The sequence below is a fragment of the Amphiprion ocellaris genome, chromosome 9 (genome assembly GCF_022539595.1).
Source record: "Amphiprion ocellaris isolate individual 3 ecotype Okinawa chromosome 9, ASM2253959v1, whole genome shotgun sequence".
In the NCBI taxonomy this organism is placed as follows: Eukaryota; Metazoa; Chordata; class Actinopteri; family Pomacentridae; genus Amphiprion; species Amphiprion ocellaris.
In genome coordinates this window covers 2,347,448-2,371,485 of record NC_072774.1, presented here as the reverse complement: position 1 = coordinate 2,371,485, position 24,038 = coordinate 2,347,448, and the positions used below count along the sequence as shown (strand labels likewise).

Below are 24,038 nucleotides of genomic sequence, written 5' to 3'. Positions count from 1 at the left end.
GTATTTAAAAAAATACAAATTTCTTCTCTTATCTATCTTGACAGTAGAATAATGCTATTTTAGGGTATTCAATCATCAAAAATGTCATTCTACTGTAAAAATACACAAAAAACAGGCCCAAACTGTAAATAATGTTCACAACAACAATCTAATTTTTTAAACCTTTTTTTTAAAACTATCAAATCTCACTGTTTTTACTGCATTTAAATCAGGAAAAAAAGTATTATTTTTACAGATGTTTTTGCCGTTATTTGAAAGAAAAAACTGACAAAAATTGACCAAAATTACAAAAAAAATAGATGAAAAACATCCAAACAAGACACAAAATGACAAATACGAGACACAAAATGAAAAATATGAAACCCAAAATATCAAAAAGAAGACACAAAATGACAAATATGAACCGCAAAACAACAAAAACAAGACAAAATGACAAAACCGAGACATAAAATGAGATAATCCTCAGTCCTTTGTCACTTTTTACGTCATTTTCAGCCAGAGGAAAGCAGTTGATCAGATCTAATTTCGATATAAATGTAAATATTTTGGCCTGAGGATGAATAATTTGGAGCTGAACTCTGCGTTTACTGCAGCTGGAGGGGCGTCGGTTTATTATTAGCGACCGACTGGATCCTCCAGAGAAGCAGAAGCTCGTCAGACGAGTTGTGGAGCAGAAAAATAAAACACGTTTAACAAAAGAGCCGCTGAGGAGCCGCGGGACCAGTTTCCTGAACAAAGAAAAATGTGGTCGGCACACCTGATAGCAGCCGGAGCATCACCGCTGCAGGTGAGAGGGGCGGAGCTAAGGCGGCAGGTAGACAAACAGTAGCACGCCGATCCCCCGAGTCTGACAGAAACAACAAGACGATGAAGACGTGAGGACTGGAACATGAGATAAGAGCTTCTGAGAGACGACTACAGGTGAGTTTGTTCTTTATTCTCATTAATCAGACTCTTACTTTGAAACTGCAGCTTTTAGGGATTATTTTTGGTGTTTCCAACCCGGTAAAGTTGCTGTGGTTCATCCGTGTTCGACCTCAGGGCGTGGAGAGCGACAGCAGCTTCAATGTGTCTCAGAAATGCTGATGAACTGGTTCAGAGGAGGATCGTGAGGTCGGAGAGTTTCCTGGTGACGCTGCAGCATCTGACAGCAGAAAGACGATCAGTTAGAGACGCTTTCTGGTTAAACTGCTTCAGACAGATAAAAGATTAAAAAACAGGACAAAACCAGCAAGAAGCACTGCTGACTGACTGTTTATCTGTGGGTCATTCCATCAAATAATCCACGTAGAAAACACTAAAACATGCGGTTGTTGTGTAAATGTTCTTGTCCTGAGACCAAATCTAAAAAAAACTAGGAGAAAAGAATGTTTTTATAGTGTATAAGACACAAAGTGACTGAAACTAGACACAAAACACTACAATAAGACACAAAATGACCGCAACTAGACACAAAATGAGCAAAATTAGTCAGAAAATAAGAAATATGAGACACAAAACACCACAATAAGACACAAAATGACAAAAACGAGACAGTAACTGACAAAAACAGGACACAAAATGACAGAAATGAGACACAAATTGGCAAAAACTAGACACAAAACATCGGAATAGGACACAAAATCAGCGAAACCAGACACAAAACTAGAAACATGACACGTAAAACGAGCGAAGGGAGACAAAGACGAGACAAAACTGTCAAAAAGAGACACAAACAAAACAACAGACAGGAGACAAACCGTCTCAGCAGGACATTTTATATTCATCAAACATCAAATAATCCAAACACTAAAACATGCAGTTGTTGTGTAAATGTTCTTGTCCTGAGACCAAATCTAAAAAAACTAGGAGAAAAGAATGTTTGAAAATACTTTAAAATACCAAATAAGTCTGGAGTTCCTCCTAAAATCACATTTTTCTCTTGTCCCACCCTGATGACCAAACTGAATCTCTAATAAAACAGTGAAAATCACATTTAAATCTCCCTTTTTTTGGTTTTATTTTTTTTCATTGATGTCTCGTAATAGTGGGAACATTTTTTTTTTTTTTTTTTAAATCAACAAAGTATTTTAAATCATTATTATGGATGGAACATGTCCCACAACAACCCTGTTGATGATGTTTTTGTCATTTTCTGTCTTGTTTTTGTTGTTTTCTGTCTAATTTTTGTTGTTTTGCGTCTAGTTGTGGGCATTTTGTGTCTTGTTTTTGTCATTGTATGTCTCATTTTTGTTGTTTACATCATGAAAAAGTTTTCCTAAAGAATGTATAGAACAAAGCTATGTCCTCTCTTCTATTTTTCATATTTTTATCACATTGTCAGACTTGATTGAATGTCTCACTCTACCTCATTATCAGGATCAGACTCATTCTTTGGACTGTTTTCCATCAGTCAGTTTGTCCTCTTGGTCAGCAGTAACAGCAGCTAAATATCTAGCTTCTACTGCTGAGAAACAGCTAACCCGTTTATCTAATCGTCTGCAGCAGGAAGAAAAGCTGCAAACCTTCAGACAGTGATCCAGCCTGTGATGTCTCAGTTACAGCTCGTCTTCCTGCAGAGTCGAGTTACATTAAAACTGATTGTGACACTGAAGGAGCTTGGGTGCAGCTTGATTTCTGGTTTTAATCACTGATTCATCCACAACAAAGACTTTAAAACGCCCTGAACTCATCATTAAACGGCTATAATTATATATTATTGCTATAAACCTGCTGAACATCTCCTCATCTCCTCTTTCAGAATGTCTTCGTTATCAGAAGCAGATTTCCGCTGCCAGCATGGAGACACAATCTGTGGTGAGTTTTATCAGGAAACTTTAAACCACTTCGACCGACATTTAACTAGATCCAAGATTCATGAAACTCTTCACCTCCTGAACCTGAAAAATCCACTTTGACAGGCATGTTAGCTTTTTAAAATCACAAAAATAGCACAATTAATCAACCAGAAATGGTAAAAACTGACAAAATTGTCGGCTTTTTAAATCAAAAATGACCAAAATGAGACACAAAATGAGAAACAACAAAAAATAAGAGAAAAGAGACAATAATGTACCTGAAATGTGTCCAAAATGACAAAAAACTTCTTGAAAATGGCTCAAACTTTGTTCAAAATGATAAAAACTTCAATACAATAAAGTCAGCATGGCTCAGAAACAGTGAACAGAGGAGCAAGTTGTTGGAGATACATTCATCATGGTGAAACATCTTTCTACTGATGATGAGCAGAGTAGAGAGGAAAAGTCTGGAAACATGGAGATAGAAAAACATCTACAGGATGAGGAGGGAAGACCATCGCAAAGAGACAAGAAACAACACAAATGGACAGAAAACAACAAAAAATAGACAAATGACAATATTCATGTTCAAAGTGACTCAAAATTTTTCCAAAATGACACAAACTTGTCTGAAATGATTGAAAAAAAGCCTCCAAAATGACTTAATTTTCCAAAAATTACATAAATATGTGCAAAAGTTATTGAAAAATGACCCCAAACAACCTAAAATCTGTTCAAAAATCACAAAGATCTCCAGAAATTGCCTATTGTAGCACTTTGAGATTCTGTATGTAAAGTGCATTATAAATTAAAGTTATTATTATTATTATTATTATTATTATTATTCATGATGAGCAGAGCAGAGAGAAAAGGTCTGTAGAGGCTGGAAACATGGAAATGTCCATGACTGAATGACTCAAATGTTGTCTAAAATGACAAAAATACGTCCAAAACAATAGAAAAAATTATTCCAAAATGTCTCAATTTGTGCAAAATGATGTAAACTTGCCCCAATTTATTGAAAATTGGTCAAAAATGAAATGAAAATGTCCATTTTGTTGATGACGTCTGTGGTCACTTGGAAACATGAATCTGTGAAATAAATAATCAATGAAATTCTCATTTATTTCCTGATTTCCTTCATTCTACCTGCCTGAGTTCTCTCCTTCTTCCTGTTGTTGTGGTTCCTCTGAGCTCCAGGATTTAAGCTTTACAGGTTGTTTGTTGAGCAAACATTCTGAACAAACAGAGTCTCCTTACCGTGTTCAGACCTGCTGACTGTCTGGTCTCCTTGTGGTCCTGCAGAGATCCGGGTCTATGAACAGGAAGTGATCGTGGTTCCCATCTTCCTGCTGTCCAGCTTCCTCTTCACGCTGGTCTTCATCTTCCTGCTGCGATTCTGTCCAGAGAAGGTCGACCGGATCCGTCCCAACGCCTCCAAGTCCACGCCCAGGAGAGTTCTGCAAGGCATCGATGGTGAGATCCTGGAGGTCCATAGACTTTAATGAGTGCTTTAACTCACACCTAAACCATTTTAATCAAGTTGAAATGAACATTTAATGCATGGTTTATAAGATTTATCTTCTCCATCCACATCTAAACTGAAAAAACAACACTTTAGAAAGACTATATTAAAAATTCAGGCTCCAAAGCAACAGAAAATTTGACTAGAATGACTCAGAAATCACCCAAAATTGTTGTACATGTCTTTAACGTTTGTCTACATTTGGTCAAAATGACTCCAACATTCACTAAAATTCTATCAAATTTGTTTCACTGGACTCGAATGACCAGAAACATGTCCAACATCAATTAAAATTAGTTTGACTCAAAATTAGTCCAAAATGACTCAAGGTTTGTTAAAGAGACTAAAAATGTGTACAAAATTATTGTCTTCAAAATGTATTAAAAATGTGTCAACAATTTTCTAAAATGACTTGAAATCTGTCCAATATGACTAGATTTGCTCAAATGACTAGAAATTTGTCCAAAATTACTTGAAGTTTGTCAAAGGTGACTACAAATTGGTCTAAAATGACTCAAATTGCTCAAAATGTGTCCAAAATGACTAGAAATTGTCCACAGTGACTAGTAATTTGTCTAAAATGACTTGAAGTTTGACCAAAATGCCTTAAATTTGTCAAGTGACTGGAAATTTGTCAAAGGTCACTACAAATTTGCCCAAAATGATTCAAATTGCTCAAAATTTGTCCAATAGGACTTGAAATTTGTCTAAAATGACTAGAAATGTGTCCAAAATGACTAGAAGTCTATCCAAAATGATTTGAAATTTGTCCAATATTGACTTGAAATTAGCCCAAAATAACTAGAAATTTGTTTAAAAAGACTAGAAATGTGTTCACATTGACTTGAAATTTGTCAAAAGTGACTCAAATCACTCAAAATTTGTCCAAAATGACTCAAAATCAAAACTAAAGTTGGAACCTCATGTCTTTAGTTTCATGAGTTCCTGCTGTGGAGCCTGAATTTGTAACATAGTAATCTGACATAAATACTCTGCTGTCTGGAGTAATCTGATTACTGTGAGGGTAATTAGAGTCGTTCTTCTCTCCGTCTGCAGCTCCTCCTGGCATCAACGTTCTGGACCATGAGAACATCGCCCTGGAGGCCCTCAGCTCCTACTCCACCTTCCACCCTCCCAACACCTACCAGTCCAAGCGTCTGTCCACACCTGTCCTCCCGGTACCTGTCCTCCCCCTCAGCCCTGTCCCCCAGCAGCCCTTCACCCCCAGCTTCACCCCCAGCTTCACCCCCATCGTCCAGCCCAGAGAGCTTCCTCGCCAGCGGCTTCCCGAGTCCTTCAACCTGGTCTCTCCGCTGCCGGCCGCCTTCTCGCTGAAGTCCGACTCCTCGGTGTCGCTGTACCGAGCCAGAATGGAGAACAGGAACGTGGTGCTGCGAGTCCTGAACGGTGAGGACGTCTACCGGTCTTCGTCCTGAGGGGGTTTTAGTTGCTGAGGTCAAAGCAGCTGGGGAAATATTTAGAATCCTCTTTTGTACATTTGGACAAATTTCAAGTCATTTTGAATCATTTTGAGTCATCTTAGACAAACCTGAGTCATACTAGACGGACTGAGTCGCGTTGGACATTATTTTGAGTCATGTTGGACATACTGAGTCACAGACAGATTTTGAGTCATATTGGACATATTGAGTCACGTTGGACATGTTGTGAGTCACAGACAGGTTTTGAATCACATTGGACAAATTGTTTTCACATTTTTTGAGTCATTTTAACCAAGTTACAAGTTATTTTAGACAGATTTTGAGTCATTTTGCACAAATTTCGAGACATATTGGACAAGTTTCTTGAAATTTTGGACAAATTAGCAGTACAATTGAGAAAACTTGAAAATGTTTTAATAGGTTTTGGACTATTTGAAGCCATTTTGGTCAATTTTTGTCACCGTAGACATTTTTTGCCATTTTTATCAATTTCAGTCATTTTAAACAACTCACTTTGACTCACTTTGGATACATTACAAGTTGTTTCTGGAGCCATTTTTGAAAAATGTGGCCATTTTTTACAATTTGTTTGTCATTTTGGACAAAGTTTAAGTAATTTTAGACATTTTTTCTTGTTTTTAGTGACGTTACATAAACACTGTCAGTTTGTACATATTCTGAGTAAGTTAGAACATTCTGGTTATCGCTTTGTTCTTGTGTAGAACTTCACTGTCAGGACTATGCGTCCACTGTGGTAGTCCTGGTCAGGTTGACACCAAACATCCACCTGGACTTTCTGGTTTTCCCTCCTCAGACTCTGCCGATGCCTCAGAGAGACACAGCTTCCTGGGCTTCGCCTCCTTCCTGGCCCAGCTCGGTCCTCATCCCTTCCTGCCGGAGCTCCTGGGCGTCGTATCGCTTCGAGCTCCGCTGGTCACCGTGGTGGAGGAGCTGGAGAACAGAGACCTGCTCAGCTTCCTGTGGAGATGCAGACAGGTAGGTCTTTCATCCATCATCATCATCATCAGATACAGCCAACGTCAGCAAAACACGTATTTACATTTCCACAAAGACTAAAATGTTCGAACCCTCGTGTCGTCCTGTGGGTCAAAATCGACCCGTTTTAAAGTTTGAAAATGTGGGAAAAAATATATTTTCAGTGAAACTTCTGATGTCCACATTTTCAACATTTTTGGGAAATCTTTGAACATTTTTGGTGGAAAAAAAATGTTAAAAATGTTTAAGAAAATTCACAAAAATTTTTTTCTGTGAATGTTCTTAAAGAAAATATTAGAAGTTTTACGGATATATATGGAATCACTTTAGATATTTTTAGGATTTTTTTCGTAAGATTTATACTCATTTTTTGAAAATATTTACAAGAATTTTCTTGTCCAATTTTGGGAATTTTTTAAAATAAAACTTTTAAGGAATTGTTGGAATTTTCTTCCTGAAGATTTTGCACATTTTCAGAAATTTGGGGAATTTTTTGCTGAATTTTTGGATTTTTTCAGACAAGGAAACTGTCAAGTGTTCTCCCACTTTCAATGACGCGTGAATATCATTGATGATTTTTGAGGGTTTGTGTGCAGTTTCCCCACTTGAAAAAGGATGTTTCATCTACCCAGGTTATGAGCTGGACTCCACTCATGAGTCAGACAGTTGCTTTCTTTTCTTCCTCTTTTATTTTGCAATGATTGCAAGGTCATGGAATACAACGATGGCAACTTAGATGATAGGGTTAGTTGATAGGTTTAGTTGATAGATTTAGGTGAAAAACCTTTAAACAAAACACAAAAGAACAATGTTCACAATATTGCATTCAGCAGATAGTAGCAGCCATTCCCCATGTACAATTTCACCTCATTAGTAAATGCTGCTCAATTTATGTTTGTTAACCTCAACATCAAATAACTGAAGCAACAAACCATGGCATGACCAATTTTCAACAAATCCTATGTCACACATGAATTTACCTGCATTTTAAAGAGTTGATTTTAATCACATTTTAACAAACTTTACTCAACATTTCTATCAGACTTTTTAAACTATTTTTATACTTTTTAATTCATATTTTTTAAAATTACTTAAAGTGCATGAAGTGACTTTTAAAGTGCATTCCGTTCCAGATTCAATAAATAAACAAATAGAATAAAGTGCATAGTACAACCCACCATTACAAACAGAATGAATTAACTGGTTTTTAAGCTTAGCTGGAAAACCTCTAATAAGCACCAATTAACCTGCAATCTTATTTTCAATTGAGCAATTACAAACACAGCAATTATTGGCATCCAGACAGAAAGTTAACAACCAGCCGCTCCGTGGCTACTGCTAATGCTAACACGTTCTGCAGGTTAAACAGTCTCCCAGATCTTTCATGGTTCTGCTCTTACCGGCTGCTACCTGGATTTCTGTAGATGAAGCAGTCCTGCACAGTTTGCCGCAGATCCTCACGCTCACAGCCACTTTGTTTGAGGAGCTCATTCATTCTCCTTCCTCCTCAGTGCTGCGTGTGTCCCTTTTTATGCTGCAGGTAGGAAACCTGCAGCCGCAGATTGGTTCCGCCCCAGCTGAGTGGAGCACCTGTGGAATGCTTCTTCTTTCTATCAGACTTCAGCTTCTTCTTTCTATCAGATTTCAGCTTCTTCTTTCTATCAGATTTCAGCTTCTTCTTTCTATGAGGTTTCAGCTTCTTCTTTCTATGAGGTTTCAGCTTCTTCTTTCTATCAGACTTTAGCTTCTTCTTTCTATCAGATTTCAGCTTCTTCTTTCTATCAGACTTTAGCTTCTTCTTTCTATCAGACTTCAGCTTCTTCTTTCTATGAGGTTTCAGCTTCTTCTTTCTATGAGGTTTCAGCTTCTTCTTTCTATGAGGTTTCAGCTTCTTCTTTCTATCAGACTTCAGCTTCTTCTTTCTATCAGACTTTAGCTTCTTCTTTCTATGAGGTTTCAGCTTCTCCCAGTTTGACTTGACAGAAACAATATTTTTCGGTGCCTGTAATTGAGGACAGCAGGAGGGTTAAAAGTAGTAAAATGTGTTTTTAATGTGTAACATGCAAAATATATACTATGCAACATATGCAGTGTGCGAAAAAGGAATAAAACCTATCTTTCTAAAATCTGAAATTAGCATAAAATACAAAAAGCAGGTCTGTTTTATAGCATTTTTCCTTCTTATTTTATTTATTTTTTTACTCTGTATTTTTAAAAAACAGTCTTTATCATTAAAATAAAAAAAATAAACTGAATGGATGCAAAAAAAAGTTGAAAACTATGAGTAAGCAAAAAAATTTTTTCCAAAAAATACATAAAAAGATCGCTAAAATGTAAATTTTTATGTAATTTCACAAGTATTTCCTTCTTACCCAATAGCTGAAACTGGTAAATTCCACTTAAATAATTGTAAATATAAATCTAAAATTAGGTGCAATTAGTGAGAACTATAAAAAGCATTGGTTATGTAGTTTCAATAAATTTGATTGAAATGAAGATATTTTCTATAATTAGAGTTACAGTTAGTCTGTTTTTGAAGCCTCAGCTGCTGGAATATTAAAGATATTTTACTTATTTTTGTACTCAAATGAAAATCTACAGAAATGTGTTTGTGTTTCCAGGAAAGAACAGATCCTCTGGCTGAAATGACGGAGAGACGGATATTTACGATGGCCCAACAGGTGGCCTCTGCTCTGGTTAGTAGATTAATAACTACAGTTTGTCTTTATCTGTTTTATTTTGAAATTCATTGTACCATTCGTCTTCCTTACCTCACTGATGACACGTTCATATATCAGTTAAAACTTATAAATTCTGGTTTCCAACAAATTAGTTTTTCTTCCACCTCTGATCCATAAATCTCCACTTCAAGTTCTATTTCTGTCTATAATCTATTTCTCAAAATCTGTCCAGCGTGACTCAAAGTATGTTAAACATGACCCAAGGTATGTCCAATATGACTCAAAATATTGTCCAGCGTAACTGAAAATATGTCCAACGTGACTCAAAATCTGCCAAAGTCAAGAAAGAATTTTGAAGCCGATTTATCCAAAGGTCAGATTTCTGTTCTAAATATTTATGCAACTTAGCACATTTCAAACAAGATAAAACCTGATTTGTATGTTGGAACATATGATTTCATTTTTAATTACCTGCACATTAAACCGGTTTGTCTCCGTTTGTTTCTGATTTCCTCGTCAGGAGTTCCTCCACGGCAAAGATCTGCTCCACGGAAACCTCCGAGCTCGCAGTGTTCTGGTCAGCCAGGGCTTCACGGCCAAGCTGTGGGGGCTTCACAGCGTCTACAGCAGGAGGAACCAGGACTCCGCCCAGAGAGAAGATCCCAGCGTGAAGAAGTGGCAAGCTCCAGAGCTGCTGGTCAGGAAGCCGGCCAGCCACAGCAGCGACATGTGAGGACCTCCAGCACCTCCACGCTCTAAAGATCCATCAGATGTTCGCTTTAACTGGAACATGGTTTGTCTTTTTGTTTCTCCTCCAGCTGGTCCTTCGGCATCCTGCTGTATGAAATGGCTTCTTTAGGTGAGTAAACTTTAACATTAAAGAACAGAAATGTTGAAAAAGCTCCTCCAGGACGACCTGATGCTCATTTAACTGTCACTGACTTTAATTCAGTGTTCCTGGTTGTAGCAGAAACTGTGAAAAATCAATTAACCCGACTAATTTGTAGTTATTCTGGATTTTAACCTGAGTTTTTGCATCACTGTTTAACTTTAAACTTTAGAATAACCAGAGACACCAAAGGCAAATGACTAAATAACTTGCATGTTTTCTTTTTAGAAAATCATCAAAATGACAAATTGATCAGCAACAAAAAAAAAAAAAAACAGGAGGAATTGTCAGATTTTCAATTTTCAATCATTAATACAGTGGAAAAGTGCATTTGTGAAATACTGCATTAAGAATCACTATTAGGTCTTCAAGTGTCATTTCTTTTAGCATAATCACAGCTAAAATACTAAACAAATCCTAACAATACCATTAAAAACTTTAAATTGACTGGTTCCATAATACATAAGGAATTTGGAGCATTGGGTTATTTTGGTACCAGTGATCCACTAATGAAGGTCGTGCTTTTTATTATAAGACACATTTTTTGATGCTGAGCTTCGTGTCTGTATGAAGTCAGTACATTTGAAATCATTGTCCTGCTGACAGATCCAACACTCTCCCAGGTTCAGGTTCTCTGCTGCCTGCTTGAGGTTTTCTTCCAGAATCTAGATTTACTCCTCTTTCCTCATGATACCTTCCACTTCAACCAAGTTGCAGAAAAGCAGCCCCACAGCATGATGCTTCCACCTCCATGCTTCACAGTAGGGACTGTGTTCTGTGGCTCCATTTTTGTTTCATCTGATCACAGAAGAGATGGCCAGAAGCTTTCATCTTCCTCTAGGTATGTCTTTGCGAAGGTCAGATGAGCTTTTCCATGCTTTGGTTGGAGCAGGAGGTCTTTCTTGGTCCATAGAGATCATTTTGGTGCAGAACCTGCCTTGACAGAGTCCCACCACTTCACTCCGTTCCTTCAGGACAGCTTTGGTTTAATCCTTGGATTGTTGTCAACATCTCACTTGATCTTTCTGGCAACCCAAGGTGACACTGCTGACTTCCAACTTCGTCCTTTGAGGTGTTTGAAATTTTTGGTACTTCTTGATGATACTTTGCACTGTTGCCACTGGCACCTGAAATTGTTTGGCAGTTTTTTTGTACCCTTTTCCTTCCTTTTTGGTGTTTACAATGTCAAGTCCTCACTGAGCTCTTTGGTCTTTGCCATGGCAAGTCTTGCGTTGACTTGAAAATGACTGAAATGTGATAAGCAATCGGCTTTTACAGTCAGAAAACTGGTTAAAAAAACAAAAACTCAGAAACATAGACAACAATATTAAACACTTTAGACCCTTGGAGAGAATAGTTTGTTTGAACATCCTACGGCTTCCTGTCTTGCTTTCACTGGGGTATGAATACTTTTGGGCTTAAGTGTACATGATAAACTTCTCTTTCTATTTTTTTTTTAAATTTCTGTCTCCAGGTGAAGCTCCGTTTGCAGAGATTTCCGTCAATGAACTTCTACAGTTTCACCAACGAGGAAAAACTCTGAAGAAACCGCCCAACTGCTCCAACGCACTGTAAGAGTCCGAACGGAAGCAGATCAGAGCTTCTCCTGTTTAATAAACCGACTCTAAAAGTTTCTGGTTCCTCCTCAGAAACACCATCATTAAGGGCTGCTGCCAGTGGAAGGACCAGGACCGACCCACGCTGGCTGAAGTCAGCAGGAAGCTGGCGTCTGGAGAGAAGAGCGCCTCGGATAAAGTCCTGAAGGCCGGCGGGCCGGTGAACATCGAGCAGTATCTGCAGGAGGCCGGATACGGAGAAACCAACAGCTACACCGTCTTCTGATCACACCAATAAACTGTTAGAACACTTTAACTGTTCCACCGGGAACGGAGACGTTTCATGTTTGTTCTCCTTGACATTCACACATCAGGAAAAAACTGCTTGTTAACTAAGGTAACTCTGGGAATCCTAACTTTTAGTCTCATCTGTGCGTCTGTGTTAATAATTATTTTTTATATTTCTTGAACTTGACAAGATAAAAAACTGTCTTCATAATTGTTGATTATTTTCCAGAGTAATCGTTTGAGATCAGGACAACACTGTTTAACCATCTCTAAATATGAAATACCAAACATCTGTTGGTTTTAGTCTCCAGTTTTGCAGCTTTTTGGTTCAAGAACTTTGACCTCCAACAAACTGCAATGATTAATGAAGTGACCTAAGCAAAAACCAACCATCTGATTGGTCGATTAATCGTTGCAGCTCCAGTAATTTTGCATCAATAGACTTTGAAATGTGTAAATCTGACCAATGTACAGAAATCCTGTTAATATATGAAGGTTTACAGCATCTGACGGGTGGAATTTATGTTTTTAATCATACGTTTGTATGATTCATTAGTTCTGAATGAGGGAGAAATCAATTCAAGAGAAAGAAACTTAACTGTAAATAAAGTATTTCCACACTCCTGCAGTAACAGGTATTATTTATTGGTAGTACTGCATACATGTACAGAGCCCTTACCAAGCCAACCATGAGGAATACCTATTTTCAGGTAGTTAGGTTGATTAAAGCTACTAAAACTATCCTGTATCCATGGAAAAATAATTCTGATTGTAGTAGAAAATGGTAAAACCATACAAAACTAAACTTCAACAGCTGCTAAAGGAACTAAAGAAAACACCAGGTGGAGAGAGAGTCCTGTTCTCCTGAAAAAAACACGACTAAAAGAAGAAACGAAACGGACCGAACCTCCACGTCGACGCTAAAGTTAAAGCACCGTTTGAAGAACAGCAAGAAGGCAAAGTTCCTGATCTGGAGGAACCGACGTAGCACCGATAAACCAGCGAGGAGCTCCAGTCTGTTCTCACACGTTACAGGATGGAACTTGTGCACATTCAGAGTCCTGACAGTAAACATCTAACCTGACCGTCCTCCAGGACCTCAGGCTGCTTCAGAGTCCCAGTGTCGATGAAAACCGTCCCTCAGCTTCACTCCCGCAGGCTGTTGATGGAGGCGCAGATCTTCAGAGCAGGTCCCAGCTTGATGTTCATGGTGGAGATCAGATGGTCCTCTCGCAGCAGCAGCAGAGCCTGGCCGTCGATCTCCTGCGACAGGAACTGTGCAGCCAGCTCCTCGCAGCCTGGAGGCAACAAGAAATGCAACGAGACACAATCAGGACCATAACTGACAAGTCTGAAACAAAGCCTGAGGTTTAGAGACACAAAACGACCACGAAAAGAGACAAAACTGTCTCCAACACAAATAAAAACAACCCAAATCGGACAGAAAATGACACAAAATACAAATAAAACAAACACAAAATGACAGAAGGAACACAAAACAGGACATAGACCAGACAAAATGACTGAAAAGAGACAAAACTGTTCAAAAGAGACACGAAATCAGGCACAAAATGACAAGAAAAATGTAAACCAACCAAAATGAGACACAAAAGGACACAAATGTGGTGCAAAATGACAGAAAAAGTGACAAAACAGCCTCTAACACAAATTTAACAACCAAAACCAGACACGAAACAAGAAAAAAGAGACACAAAACAACAATATGGAGATAAATGATGACAAAGACCAGACAAAACTGTCACGAAGAGACATGAAACCACACAAACAACACACTAAATGACTGCGAAGACAAACAAAATTACACAAAAAATACCACAAGAAGGCACAAAATGGCTGCAAAATAATGTCAAACGACCACAAAGACAGACAAAACTACTGCAAAAAGACAGTAAATGAAAGTAGAGACACAAAATGACCACAAAAAGACATAAAACTGTCTCAAACAAAAAAATAAAACAACCAAAACCAGACAGAAAATAACACTAAACAAGAAAAGCGTCACACAAAACACAATAAAACAAAAACTAAATGACAGACATACACAAAAAGACACAAAAGTGGTGCAAAATGACCAAAAAAAAGGGACAAAACCGCCTCAAACAAAAATTGTCTTTTTGCTTGTGTGTCTTTGTGGTCATTTGGCAAAGACATTTTGTGCCTTCTTGTGGTATTTTTTGTGTAATTTTGTCTGTCCTTGCAGTCATTTAGTGTCTTGTTTGTGTGGTTTCATGTCTCTTTGTGACAGTTTTGTCTGGTCTTTGTCATCATTTCTCTCCATATTGTTGTTTTGTGTCTCTTTTTCCTTGTTTCGTGTCTGGTTTTGGTTGTTTAATTTTTGTTTGAGGCGGTTTTGACTCTTTTTTTTGGTCATTTTGCACCACATTTGTGTCATTTTGTGTCTCATTGTGGTTGTTTTGCGTTACGACTAAGCAGTACTGCTCTCCGAGTGCTTTTGTTGTCGTTTTAATGTGTTTATTTGTGTTGATATCCTCTGATAGTTGTATTCATGTGAGTTTTTCATTGTTTGAACAAAAATATTAATAGAAATTCATATTAAACCATTTTCTGCTCATATTTAATAAAAGCAGGTGATGAGCAATGATCAGTATTTATCTGTATGGAATAAATGATTTTATAAAAACATATTCCAGTCTGTAACCTAACGTCGTCTATGATCGCCCACCTTGCAGCGAGGAGATGAACCTGCAGACTTCTTCTACGCTCCACTGGGCCGGCGTCGCTGACAGGAAGTTGGCGCCCTCTGGTGGGAGGCTCCCTGGGGCCGAGCTGTCGGACTGAGGGGCGCTGAGGTCGGCCCTGCAGGAGTGAGACGAGCTGGGGGACAGCGAAGGAGAGTCGTCCTCCTCTTCCTCACCGTCGCTGGACGCGTCCTCAGAGCGACTGGACTCAGAGTGACACTGCAGCACAAACACAAGATTAAAAGCACAAAATACTAAATAATAATAATAATAATAATAATAATAATAATAATAATAATAATAAAAAAATAAAAAAAAATTTAAAAAAAAAAAAAGCACAAAATACAACAAACAATTCTGTGATTTCAGCTCCTTAAATGTGAATTTTTTTTGGTTTTCTTTCCTCTGTGATGATAAACTGAAGACCTTGGGACATTTGAGGAACCTCTGATCCACATTTTTCATTATTTTTGAGTCCAAACAGCCGATGGATTCGTCCATCCAGCCCCTGATGTGACCGTATTTGTCAGCTGAATCGTCCACGGCGCTCACCTTGACAGGTAGATGCTTGCTGGACATCTTGCTGGAGGAGATGTTGGAGCTGCTCCTGCGTGATGAACCTCTTCTTCTGGCTGAAGTCTCTGATGGAGCTGGAGCTGCTGCTGCCGTCTGACCTGCAGCTCTTCCTCTGCTGCTCTTAAAGTGCTGACTGCAGCTCACATTGTACCTGGACGGTCAAACGTTCAGTCAGCGTTCATTAAAGATGCATCTCACACTCTCATCTGTTCACCTCTGAGATTTTACCAGCATTTAAACATATCAGAGTTCCTGGATTATTATCTTACTCTCGTTTTATTTTTGAAAAACTTCAGGGACTGTTTGTGGTGTTTGGACCTCGATGTCGTCATGAGACCACGTGAAGTCACGATACAGGGAAAGACACACAAAAATAAACAAAAAGACACAAACAATGGCCACAAAATAAACAAAAAGAGACACAAAACAACCACAGAAAGACTCAAAATAAACACAGAGACAAAAACCAGAAAAAGACACAAAATGAACAAAAAGAGACAAACGACGACCACAAAGAGAAACCAAATAAACAAAAAGATACGCAAAACCACAGATAGACTCAAAATAAATAAAAATAAACAGCAGCCACAAAGAGACACAAAAAGACACAAAATAAAACAAAAAGAGACAACAACCTGAAAGAGACACAAAACAAATACGAGACACGAAATGACCACAAAGAGGAACTAAACAACCACAAAAACACACATAACATCCATGAAACACACAAAATCACTGCAGGGACACAAAATAAACAAAACGAGAAACAAGAAGAACACAGAGGCAAAAAAATCACCATAGAGAAACACAACATAACGAGAAAGATTCAAAATGAACACAAAATGACTGTAAAGACACAAAACTAAACACAAGAAGACGACATAAAGACAGGAACGTCTGTCCTGCCTCCTGAAGCTCTGCTCTGTACAGGTCAGGGTTGGACACAGTACCTCTTAGCACAGGTGTTGGAGCAGAACCTCTTGGATCCTCTGAACTGGCTGGCAGGAGCGAGGCTTCCACAGTACTCACACTTCAACACTGATTCAACAAGAAAACGACACTTTGGATCAATCAGGGGAGTCACAGTCAGTTTAGATCACGTTCCACATTCAGACCAGTAAAATCACAGCATAATAAACAAGAAATAACCAATGTTTTCCTTTGTTATAGTGCAAAAAAACCCACCACGTTCTAGAAATACTCACATGTAATGAACCGTCTCTTTGCAAAACATTATGAACAAACTAATTTCTTCAGAAAAAGAAGTGGAAATTCAACAATATTATGCCTCAGTTTATCATTTAGGGTCATTTTAGATGACTTTCTAATCATGTCTGATGCATTTTGAACAAGTTTCAACTCTATTTACACAAGATTCAAGTCATTGTGGACCAATTTCAAGTCATTTTTAACAGGTTTTGGTCATTTGGGACCATTTTTGAGTCGTAGGATCCAACATCTTCAACATTAACTCAGAGAAACCAAATCAATTGAAGGTGTTTACGTCAGAATGCATGGAGAATATAGACAAATATATAGTCATTGTGGACCAATTTCAAGTCATTTTTCGACTGGTTTTGGTCATGTAAGAGTATTTTTGGCAGCAGAACTTACAGGGAGGTCCGTTCTCTGTTCGGCCCACCAGAGCAAAGTCTCTGTCTTTGAGGAGTCCAGCGACCTGTTGAATGGGACACAGGTGAGAATGTGTTCACCTGTAAGGAGTTCAGCTACAGGTAACGGCGTTACAGGGACTCACGGGGAAAGGCTCGGCTCCCTCCTGGATCACGAAGCCCTCGATGAGGTGAGTGAGAACCTGAGGTTTGACCACCGCCTGAGGAACCGGAGCTTTTTCTCCGACTCTGGACAGAGGGAGAGGCAGCGAGAGGGTGGGAGGAGACGAGAAGGCAGCTTCTACCGGAGGAGCTGAGGACGGAAGAACAGACATCTGGAGTTAAAGGAGATTCATGGTGTGATGGACGCAGTTATATTCATATTACAATAAGTACGTGTTGGTTGGACACTTGTTTAACACAAACCTGAGTCCTTGGTTGGTGCCGGAGATAAAGGAGGAGCAGAATCCTTCATGGCTGCAGACTCTGAAGGTTCCATCATCTCATTCGGTGCATCGCAGTCAGACTTTCTCTTCAGAGAACCAACAGTAGGCTTCGTCTGACAACACATTTATTACAACTCACTTAGAGCAACTTTAACTCACTTAGAGCAACTTTAACTCATTTAGAGCAACTTTGACTACTGCAGAGCAACTTTAACTTGTTTGGTAGCGTATAAAGGTCTGTCCTAAAGCATCACATCCTTCAGTCTTACCACAGCAGTGTTGTTGACTGGACCTCCAGACGGACCGTCCTGGCTGCTGCTGCTGGCCCGACCCAGAGCCAGAGCTACAGCCTGAGCGCTGCCGGCTAAGCCCTGCCTGGCTCCCACCAGCTGCACCGGGATGTGAGGAGCGCCGTGGCCCCCGGAGGTCACCTGGCTGTTACTGGGAGGGGCGGGGAGGATGGGGGGAGGGTGTCGGGGGGGCAGCTGCACGGGTAGCCGGTGTCCCTGAGCCGTCTTGGGCTGGATGGGGACCGGACCTTTGTCCACGTTGGCGCTGGTCTGCTGCAGCGGCTGGACCACCAGGGTCTGAGTGTTGACGTTGGCTTTGGGCGTCACCGAGCCAATGGGGTAGCCCTGGGTGGAGGTGGGCACGCTGGAGGTGGGCACCAGGATGACGGGGGCGGTGGAGGAGGACAGGAGGAGCTGGGAGAGGGGCAGAGCCGTGGAGGAGGAGGAGGACGGAGCTACCGAGGCGGCAGGAGTCACGGTCTTCACGGCCAGGGGGCTGGAGCTGGTCTGCTGGGGGAAGCTGGGTTTGGACATCTGCTGAGGCTGGACCTGCTGCTGCTGAGCCGTCTGAGGGAAGCTCTGCTGCTGGCCGACCGGAAAACCGTCCTTCCTCTCTGGAAGCTCCGACTTCACGGCTACAGCTTTAGGAGTGGAAGCACAGTGGAGAGCCAGGTTCTGGACCTGAGAGGAGGAAGTCATGGTGAGAAAATGTCTTCAGTTTTTGGCTTGAAAACATAACGTCAGGGACTAAAATCTGAGTGTTTTGTTGACAAAAAGAGTTTTACTATATCAATGTTGTTAATGCTAATGCTAACGCTAATACTAGTGTTCACGTTAACGCTAGTACAGGATCAATAAATAAAGTCAGCATGGCTCAGAAACAGTGAACAGAGGAGCAGGTTGTTGGAGATACATTCAGCATGGAGAAACATCTTTCTACTGATGATGAGCAGAGGAGAGAGGAAAAGTCTGGAGATAGAAAACCATCTACAGGATGAGGACACAACAGAGAGACACAACTGTCACAAAGAGACATAAAATAGCATAAATGAGACAGAAAACAACAAAAACTAGACAGAAAATAATAAATTGAGACGGGAAACAACAAAAACAAGACACAAAACAACAAAACAAGACACAAAACGACAAAAATGAGACACAAAATGACAAAAGACAAAATGTCAAAAATGAGACACAAAATGACAAAAACGAGACACAAAATGACAAAAACAAGACACAAAATGACAAAAATGAGACACGAAATGATCAAATCATGACACAAAATGTCATAACTGACACAGAAAATTACAAACTAGACACAAAACGACAAAACCAAGACACAAAATGACAAAATTGAGAAAGGAAATGACAAAATCGAGACACAAGATGACAAAAACTAGACACAAAATGACAAAATTGAGAAAGGAAATGACAAAATCGAGACACAAGATGACAAAAACTTCTTGGAGTCCAGAGTCTCTATATCACTTTCAGGTAGCAGAACTCTGACCTGGTCGTTGTCAGACTGGGCTCCTGTGGTGGTAGAAGCTCCCTCGTGTTGCTGCTGCTGTTGCTGTTGCTGTGGCTGAGTCTGAGCAACCGTTGCCACGGTAGCCGTTGCCGTTCCACCGGGCATGAAGATGAGCTGAGAGGCGAGAGGAGCCCTGAGAGCCTGGAGAGAACAGCAGAGAAAGAACATTTAATGATTTTTAAAATAGATTATGGTCCTCTTTAGAAAACTTCACTTGGACTTTCTGTTGATGGAGTTTAGCTTACATTAGAACTGCAATGATAAATTAATCAGCAAATTTTTTCATAAAATAATTGGTTTGAGTATTTTTTTTGCTTAAAGAAAAAGTCGAAATTCTCTGACTTCAGCTTCTTAGATGAGATTATTTTCTGGTCTCTTTTCTGAATAAAATACCGTTCAAATGTTTAGAATCACATAGAAATGTCCTTATTTTTGAAAGAAAAGCATTTTTTTCAATAAAGATAATATAGAGCAATTTTAAATAATATAGAGCAACTTTAACTAATGTAGAGCAACTTTAATTAATATAGAGCAAATTTAACTAATGTAGAGCAACTTTAATACAGAGTAACGTTAAATGATATTATCAACTTTAACTAATGCAGAGCAACTTCATCTCATTTAGAGGAACTGTAGGATGCAAATGTTTCGTTATGAATAACAGAAAACACAATTCACAAAAATCTGCGATAAACAAGCCCAACATACAGGCATTTAATGGATTATTACCTCAAAATGGACAGTACTTTCTAACTCACCCTGAGAAACATGGGTCCCTGCCCTGCAGAGTTTCCTCCCAGCAGCACCGACTGATTCAGAGCGGTGGTCGTAGCAGACGTAGCCGGACCGTGAGGGCGAGGGCTGCTCATAGTTCCTCCTGCTGACGTGGTGCTGATGTTCACCTGACAGGAACAGGATTCTGTTTAAAACTGATCTGACACTTTTAAAAGCTAGATTAACGAGAAAATAATGAAACGTACGGTGGTGGCCACTTGGGGCATGCTGTTACTGGGAGTGCTGGACTGGCGACTGGCGGCGAGAGTGGCCTGGATTCAGGAGATAATGAACAGAACAGGTTGTGATGCTTCTGTTTAACATGTTGACTCTGAGTTCTTGTTGTATTCCTGGTTACCTGTTGCACAGCGGCCAGGTTGTGGAGTTGTGCGTTGTTGATCTGCTGCTGCAGCATCAGATGCTGGAAGTACTGAGCTGCCTGCGGCTGCCTCTGAAGGGCTTGAAGGGCCTGAACAAACACACACAGCGCTTTAAGGATCATTCAGGGCTTGTTATTTACATATCACTTGCAGTTTATGACTTTCACCACCTGGTCATCACAGCTTTACCTTCTGCACACACACTCACCTGTACAGCTTGTCTCTCATACAGAGACATGTGCGCTATCTGAGGTGGACGAGAGTTCCCGCTGGTCTGAGGAGTTCCGTTAGTGGTGCTGCCTGTGTTTTGTTCTTCACCTCCATCCATGTTTCTGCTCAAAACAAAAAAAAAGTCACTCATCAAATGTAGTTGAGACAGACTGACTGAGCAGCATCAAGACTTTCTGTCTTCTATCTACCCTCTTCTCACTGGACCCACTCCTCCAACACCTTGATAGAGTTTGCAGACCATACTATGGTGGTAGGCCTTCTCAGGGATAACAACTGGCGCTTTTCTACCAGCACCTACTCCACTCCACTGTCATGAGTCTCGTTAAAAAACGACACAGAAGAACGACAAAAACGAGACAGAAAATGACAAAAACGAGACGTAACCACACAGAGACACTAAACAGCCACAAATAGACACAAAACAATCACAAATAGACACAAAACAACGACAAATAAACACAAAACAACCACAAATAGACTAAACAACCACAAACAAACACAAAACAACCACAAATACACGCTTCAAAAGTTTATATTGACCCAGTAAATTACAGGACTGAGCGCAGAAAATGAGCAGTTTGGCCCCCAGAGATCAGCTGTGAACAACTTTAACTTACTTAAACCAACATTAACACTTTGTCTGTGCAGTAAAAACCAAACTGTCTCCAGCTTTCTGGTATTTTCTGCTGTTTTCTTTGAGCAGAGCAGCTGTTAACATGATGGATGAGAAAGAACAACATGGAGGAAAAGTTGAAAATCCCCCCAGCGAAGGCTAACTACAATGGATCAGAGCTAGCTGGCTAACCTAGCAGCAGTCCGACACATTAAACTGAGTAAAAACGTCCTTAACAAAGAGGAAACAGCGGTCAGAGTGAATAAAAGCAGCGGATATGTTAGTTTATCACGAACATTTAACGACTCAGTCAGTAGAAAAGCTGCAGCTAACAGTTAGCATGCTCGCAGCTTTCTGCAGCAGAATTAGCCATTAGCTGAGTTTAGCTGCTGTCAGCGGGTGAAGCTTCGCCGTGTTTTCGGTTTTTACCTTCTCTTCTGTCCGTCCGAAGCTACAGGTCCAGTTTTTATTCCGCTCAGAACCGCGGAATGAAGATTTAAAAAGTACCGAAGCAACAGAATCTGTTTTTACCTCCAACCAGACCCCGCCCCTTACCGCCTCCCTTCTTCTTCTGCGCCTGTTTTTAGCGTCACGGCGGCTGGTGTGATCCCGCCCCCTGCTGGAGGGAGAGGGGAGCACAACGTCTGAGTTTATTAAAAACGCATAAACAACAAGACAAATATACACAACCAAAAACAAAAATACAACAAATGAACAAAACAGCAGACAGAGACAGAAAACGACAAAACCGATACACAAAATGACAAAATAGGACACAAAACGACAAAAACAAGACAGAAAACGACAAAATCTAGACACAAAGTGACAAAAACGAGACACAAAATGACAAAACAAGGCACAATTTAAATACAAGATGAGACACAAAATGACAAAACTGAGAAAATGACAAATATGAGGCACAAAATGACAAAAAACGAGGCACAAATGACAAAAACGAGACACAAATGACAAAAACGAGACACAAATGACAAACAAAAAAGAGACACGAATGACAAAAACGAGACACAAATGACAAACAAAAAAGAGACACGAATGACAAAAACGAGACAGAACAGAAAACGAACAAACACAAAACATTACAAACAAAACCCAACAAAACAGATGCAAAAATAAATTTAAAAAACTAATAATAAAAAATACAACAAGCTATACATAATGGGAAAAAAACTCAAGAATTGTTCAGCGCAAGAAGTGTTCTAGAATAGATTAGAATAGAATAGAAGATTTTTATTGTCAATTTCTCGAAATATAAAAGTAAATAAAGTAAAATGAATAAAATCTATAAAAATCAACCTATAAATGGATTTCTCAGTTTAATTTAAAGTGTTTTATTGACGTGAATATCAGGTGAAGAATGTCGTCAAAGCATCAGAGATGGTGAATTATTTTTAAATAACGAGATGAAACAATTGCAAAGAAATTAACTGTAATTTATTTGTGAGAATAAAATTTGAACAAGAGAATAAAAACACCAAATAAATGACAATAAAAAGAAAAACATTAAATATGTAGGTTTTGTGTGTCTGCTCTTCTTCTTCATCTTCTTCGTTGTCTTTGTCTTCGTCTTCTTTGTCTTCTTCTCCTTCTCCCTTTTCTTCTCCTCCTTCTCCTCCTCCTTCACTCAGACTGTTGTATATCCAGTTTTGTCTTTACATGTTCGAGACAACATGTGCAGCTGTTGAGTCCTGACACGTCTGGAAGGGCGTGTTCTTCCTCTGAATCTGTTTGTAGGTCAAATAAATCCTCCTCAGGCTTTTGTTCTGCTCCTGGTGTTTACTTAAAGCTCTCAAACATCTGTTTTACAGAGCTCTAGTGTGGTTCAACATGCGGTGAATCATACATCAGAGTGAGTTTTTATCTGACCAGCAGGTTTCTTTTACACGTTAATGTTGAATTTGAGCTATTTGGAAGCCTTCAAAGAGCTGGAGATGGACACTTGGAGGAACCAAATATCTAGTGGAGACCTGCAGAAACACTGTTAGACACTAGAACTACTGGTGGACTGATGGAGGAGATGAAGACTCTGATACCTGACAAGGACGAGGAACCAGTTTTATAGTCGGAAAAATGTAAAAATTATTAAAATTCATCAATGAGTTTTGTTCTTTTTCTCCTCTTCCTCCTCCTCCTTCTTAGGCTTCTTTGTCTTCTTCTTCTTTAATAAATCTCCAGCATGACTTCTTACTCTTTGTTTCTGTCATTTCCAGCCAGGAGAAACCAGCTGATTTGATAATAATTCACTGTAAATATAAACCTTTAATAATGTTGTCCTGCTTGGACCAATGACGGACCAGAACCATGAGGTGGCGCTGTCACACAGTGCTTCCATCAGTTAACAGCTCAGAGCTCCACAGTCCCGCAGATTAGAAGATAAATAAACGACCTTCTGACCTCAGTGACTCTGAAGCTTCATATTATTGATTTAAAAGCAAGTTTATGATGTTTGAAGTGAGAGAGAAGCCAGAGTTTATCAAAAGACAGCATATAAATATATTTTTTTATTGTTTAAATAATGTTAAAATAGTGTAATTTTGTAGTTAAACATCAGAAGACAACAAATTAACAGAGAACTCTCTAGAATAAAGGAAAATTGCTTAAGAAATTAGTTGAAAACTGTTTAAAAAACATTTATTTTTAGTGTAGGAGAACATGAATTATTTACTCTTTAGAATATCTCAGAAAAAATAAGCAC

At 39.4% G+C, this 24,038-nt stretch overlaps 2 protein-coding genes across 2 annotated transcripts; one reads left to right on the top strand and one right to left on the bottom strand.

Annotated features, from left to right (window-relative positions):
* The first annotated feature begins 19 nt into the window (after nt 1-19).
* On the top strand, nt 20-12,786 carry styk1b (serine/threonine/tyrosine kinase 1b). Its single transcript, XM_023282793.3, has 10 exons — nt 20-921; nt 2,741-2,796; nt 4,083-4,253; nt 5,359-5,709; nt 6,559-6,740; nt 9,362-9,436; nt 9,942-10,150; nt 10,240-10,280; nt 11,785-11,881; nt 11,960-12,786. Exons 2-10 carry the CDS (start codon nt 2,742-2,744, stop codon nt 12,150-12,152), a joined length of 1,374 nt encoding a protein of 457 aa, XP_023138561.2. The 5' UTR covers nt 20-921; nt 2,741; the 3' UTR covers nt 12,153-12,786.
* On the bottom strand, nt 12,779-21,887 carry phc1 (polyhomeotic homolog 1). Its single transcript, XM_023282792.3, has 14 exons — nt 21,755-21,887; nt 20,690-20,813; nt 20,460-20,570; nt 20,308-20,373; nt 20,086-20,229; nt 19,307-19,468; nt 17,776-18,477; nt 17,487-17,619; nt 17,207-17,373; nt 17,065-17,128; nt 16,401-16,488; nt 15,427-15,601; nt 14,859-15,093; nt 12,779-13,452 (listed from the first exon to the last, which is right to left on the bottom strand). Exons 2-14 carry the CDS (start codon nt 20,807-20,809, stop codon nt 13,301-13,303), a joined length of 2,319 nt encoding a protein of 772 aa, XP_023138560.1. The 5' UTR covers nt 20,810-20,813; nt 21,755-21,887; the 3' UTR covers nt 12,779-13,300.
* Nucleotides 21,888-24,038: the final 2,151 nt, after the last annotated feature.

Bases quoted from the DNA above. Each gene is read 5' to 3' on its own strand.
- phc1 (XM_023282792.3), bottom strand. From the start codon at position 20,809: ATGGATGGAGGTGAAGAACAAAACACAGGCAGCACCACTAACGGAACT. The intron at 20,230-20,307 runs GTACGTTTCATT...TGTTCCTGTCAG, and splicing joins TGCCCCAAGTGGCCACCACC to GTGAACATCAGCACCACGTC. The intron at 19,469-20,085 runs GTGAGTTAGAAA...TGTTCTCTCCAG, and splicing joins AGGGACCCATGTTTCTCAGG to GCTCTCAGGGCTCCTCTCGC.
- styk1b (XM_023282793.3), top strand. From the start codon at position 2,742: ATGTCTTCGTTATCAGAAGCAGATTTCCGCTGCCAGCATGGAGACACA. The intron at 6,741-9,361 runs GTAGGTCTTTCA...TTGTGTTTCCAG, and splicing joins TCCTGTGGAGATGCAGACAG to GAAAGAACAGATCCTCTGGC. The intron at 9,437-9,941 runs GTTAGTAGATTA...TTTCCTCGTCAG, and splicing joins AACAGGTGGCCTCTGCTCTG to GAGTTCCTCCACGGCAAAGA.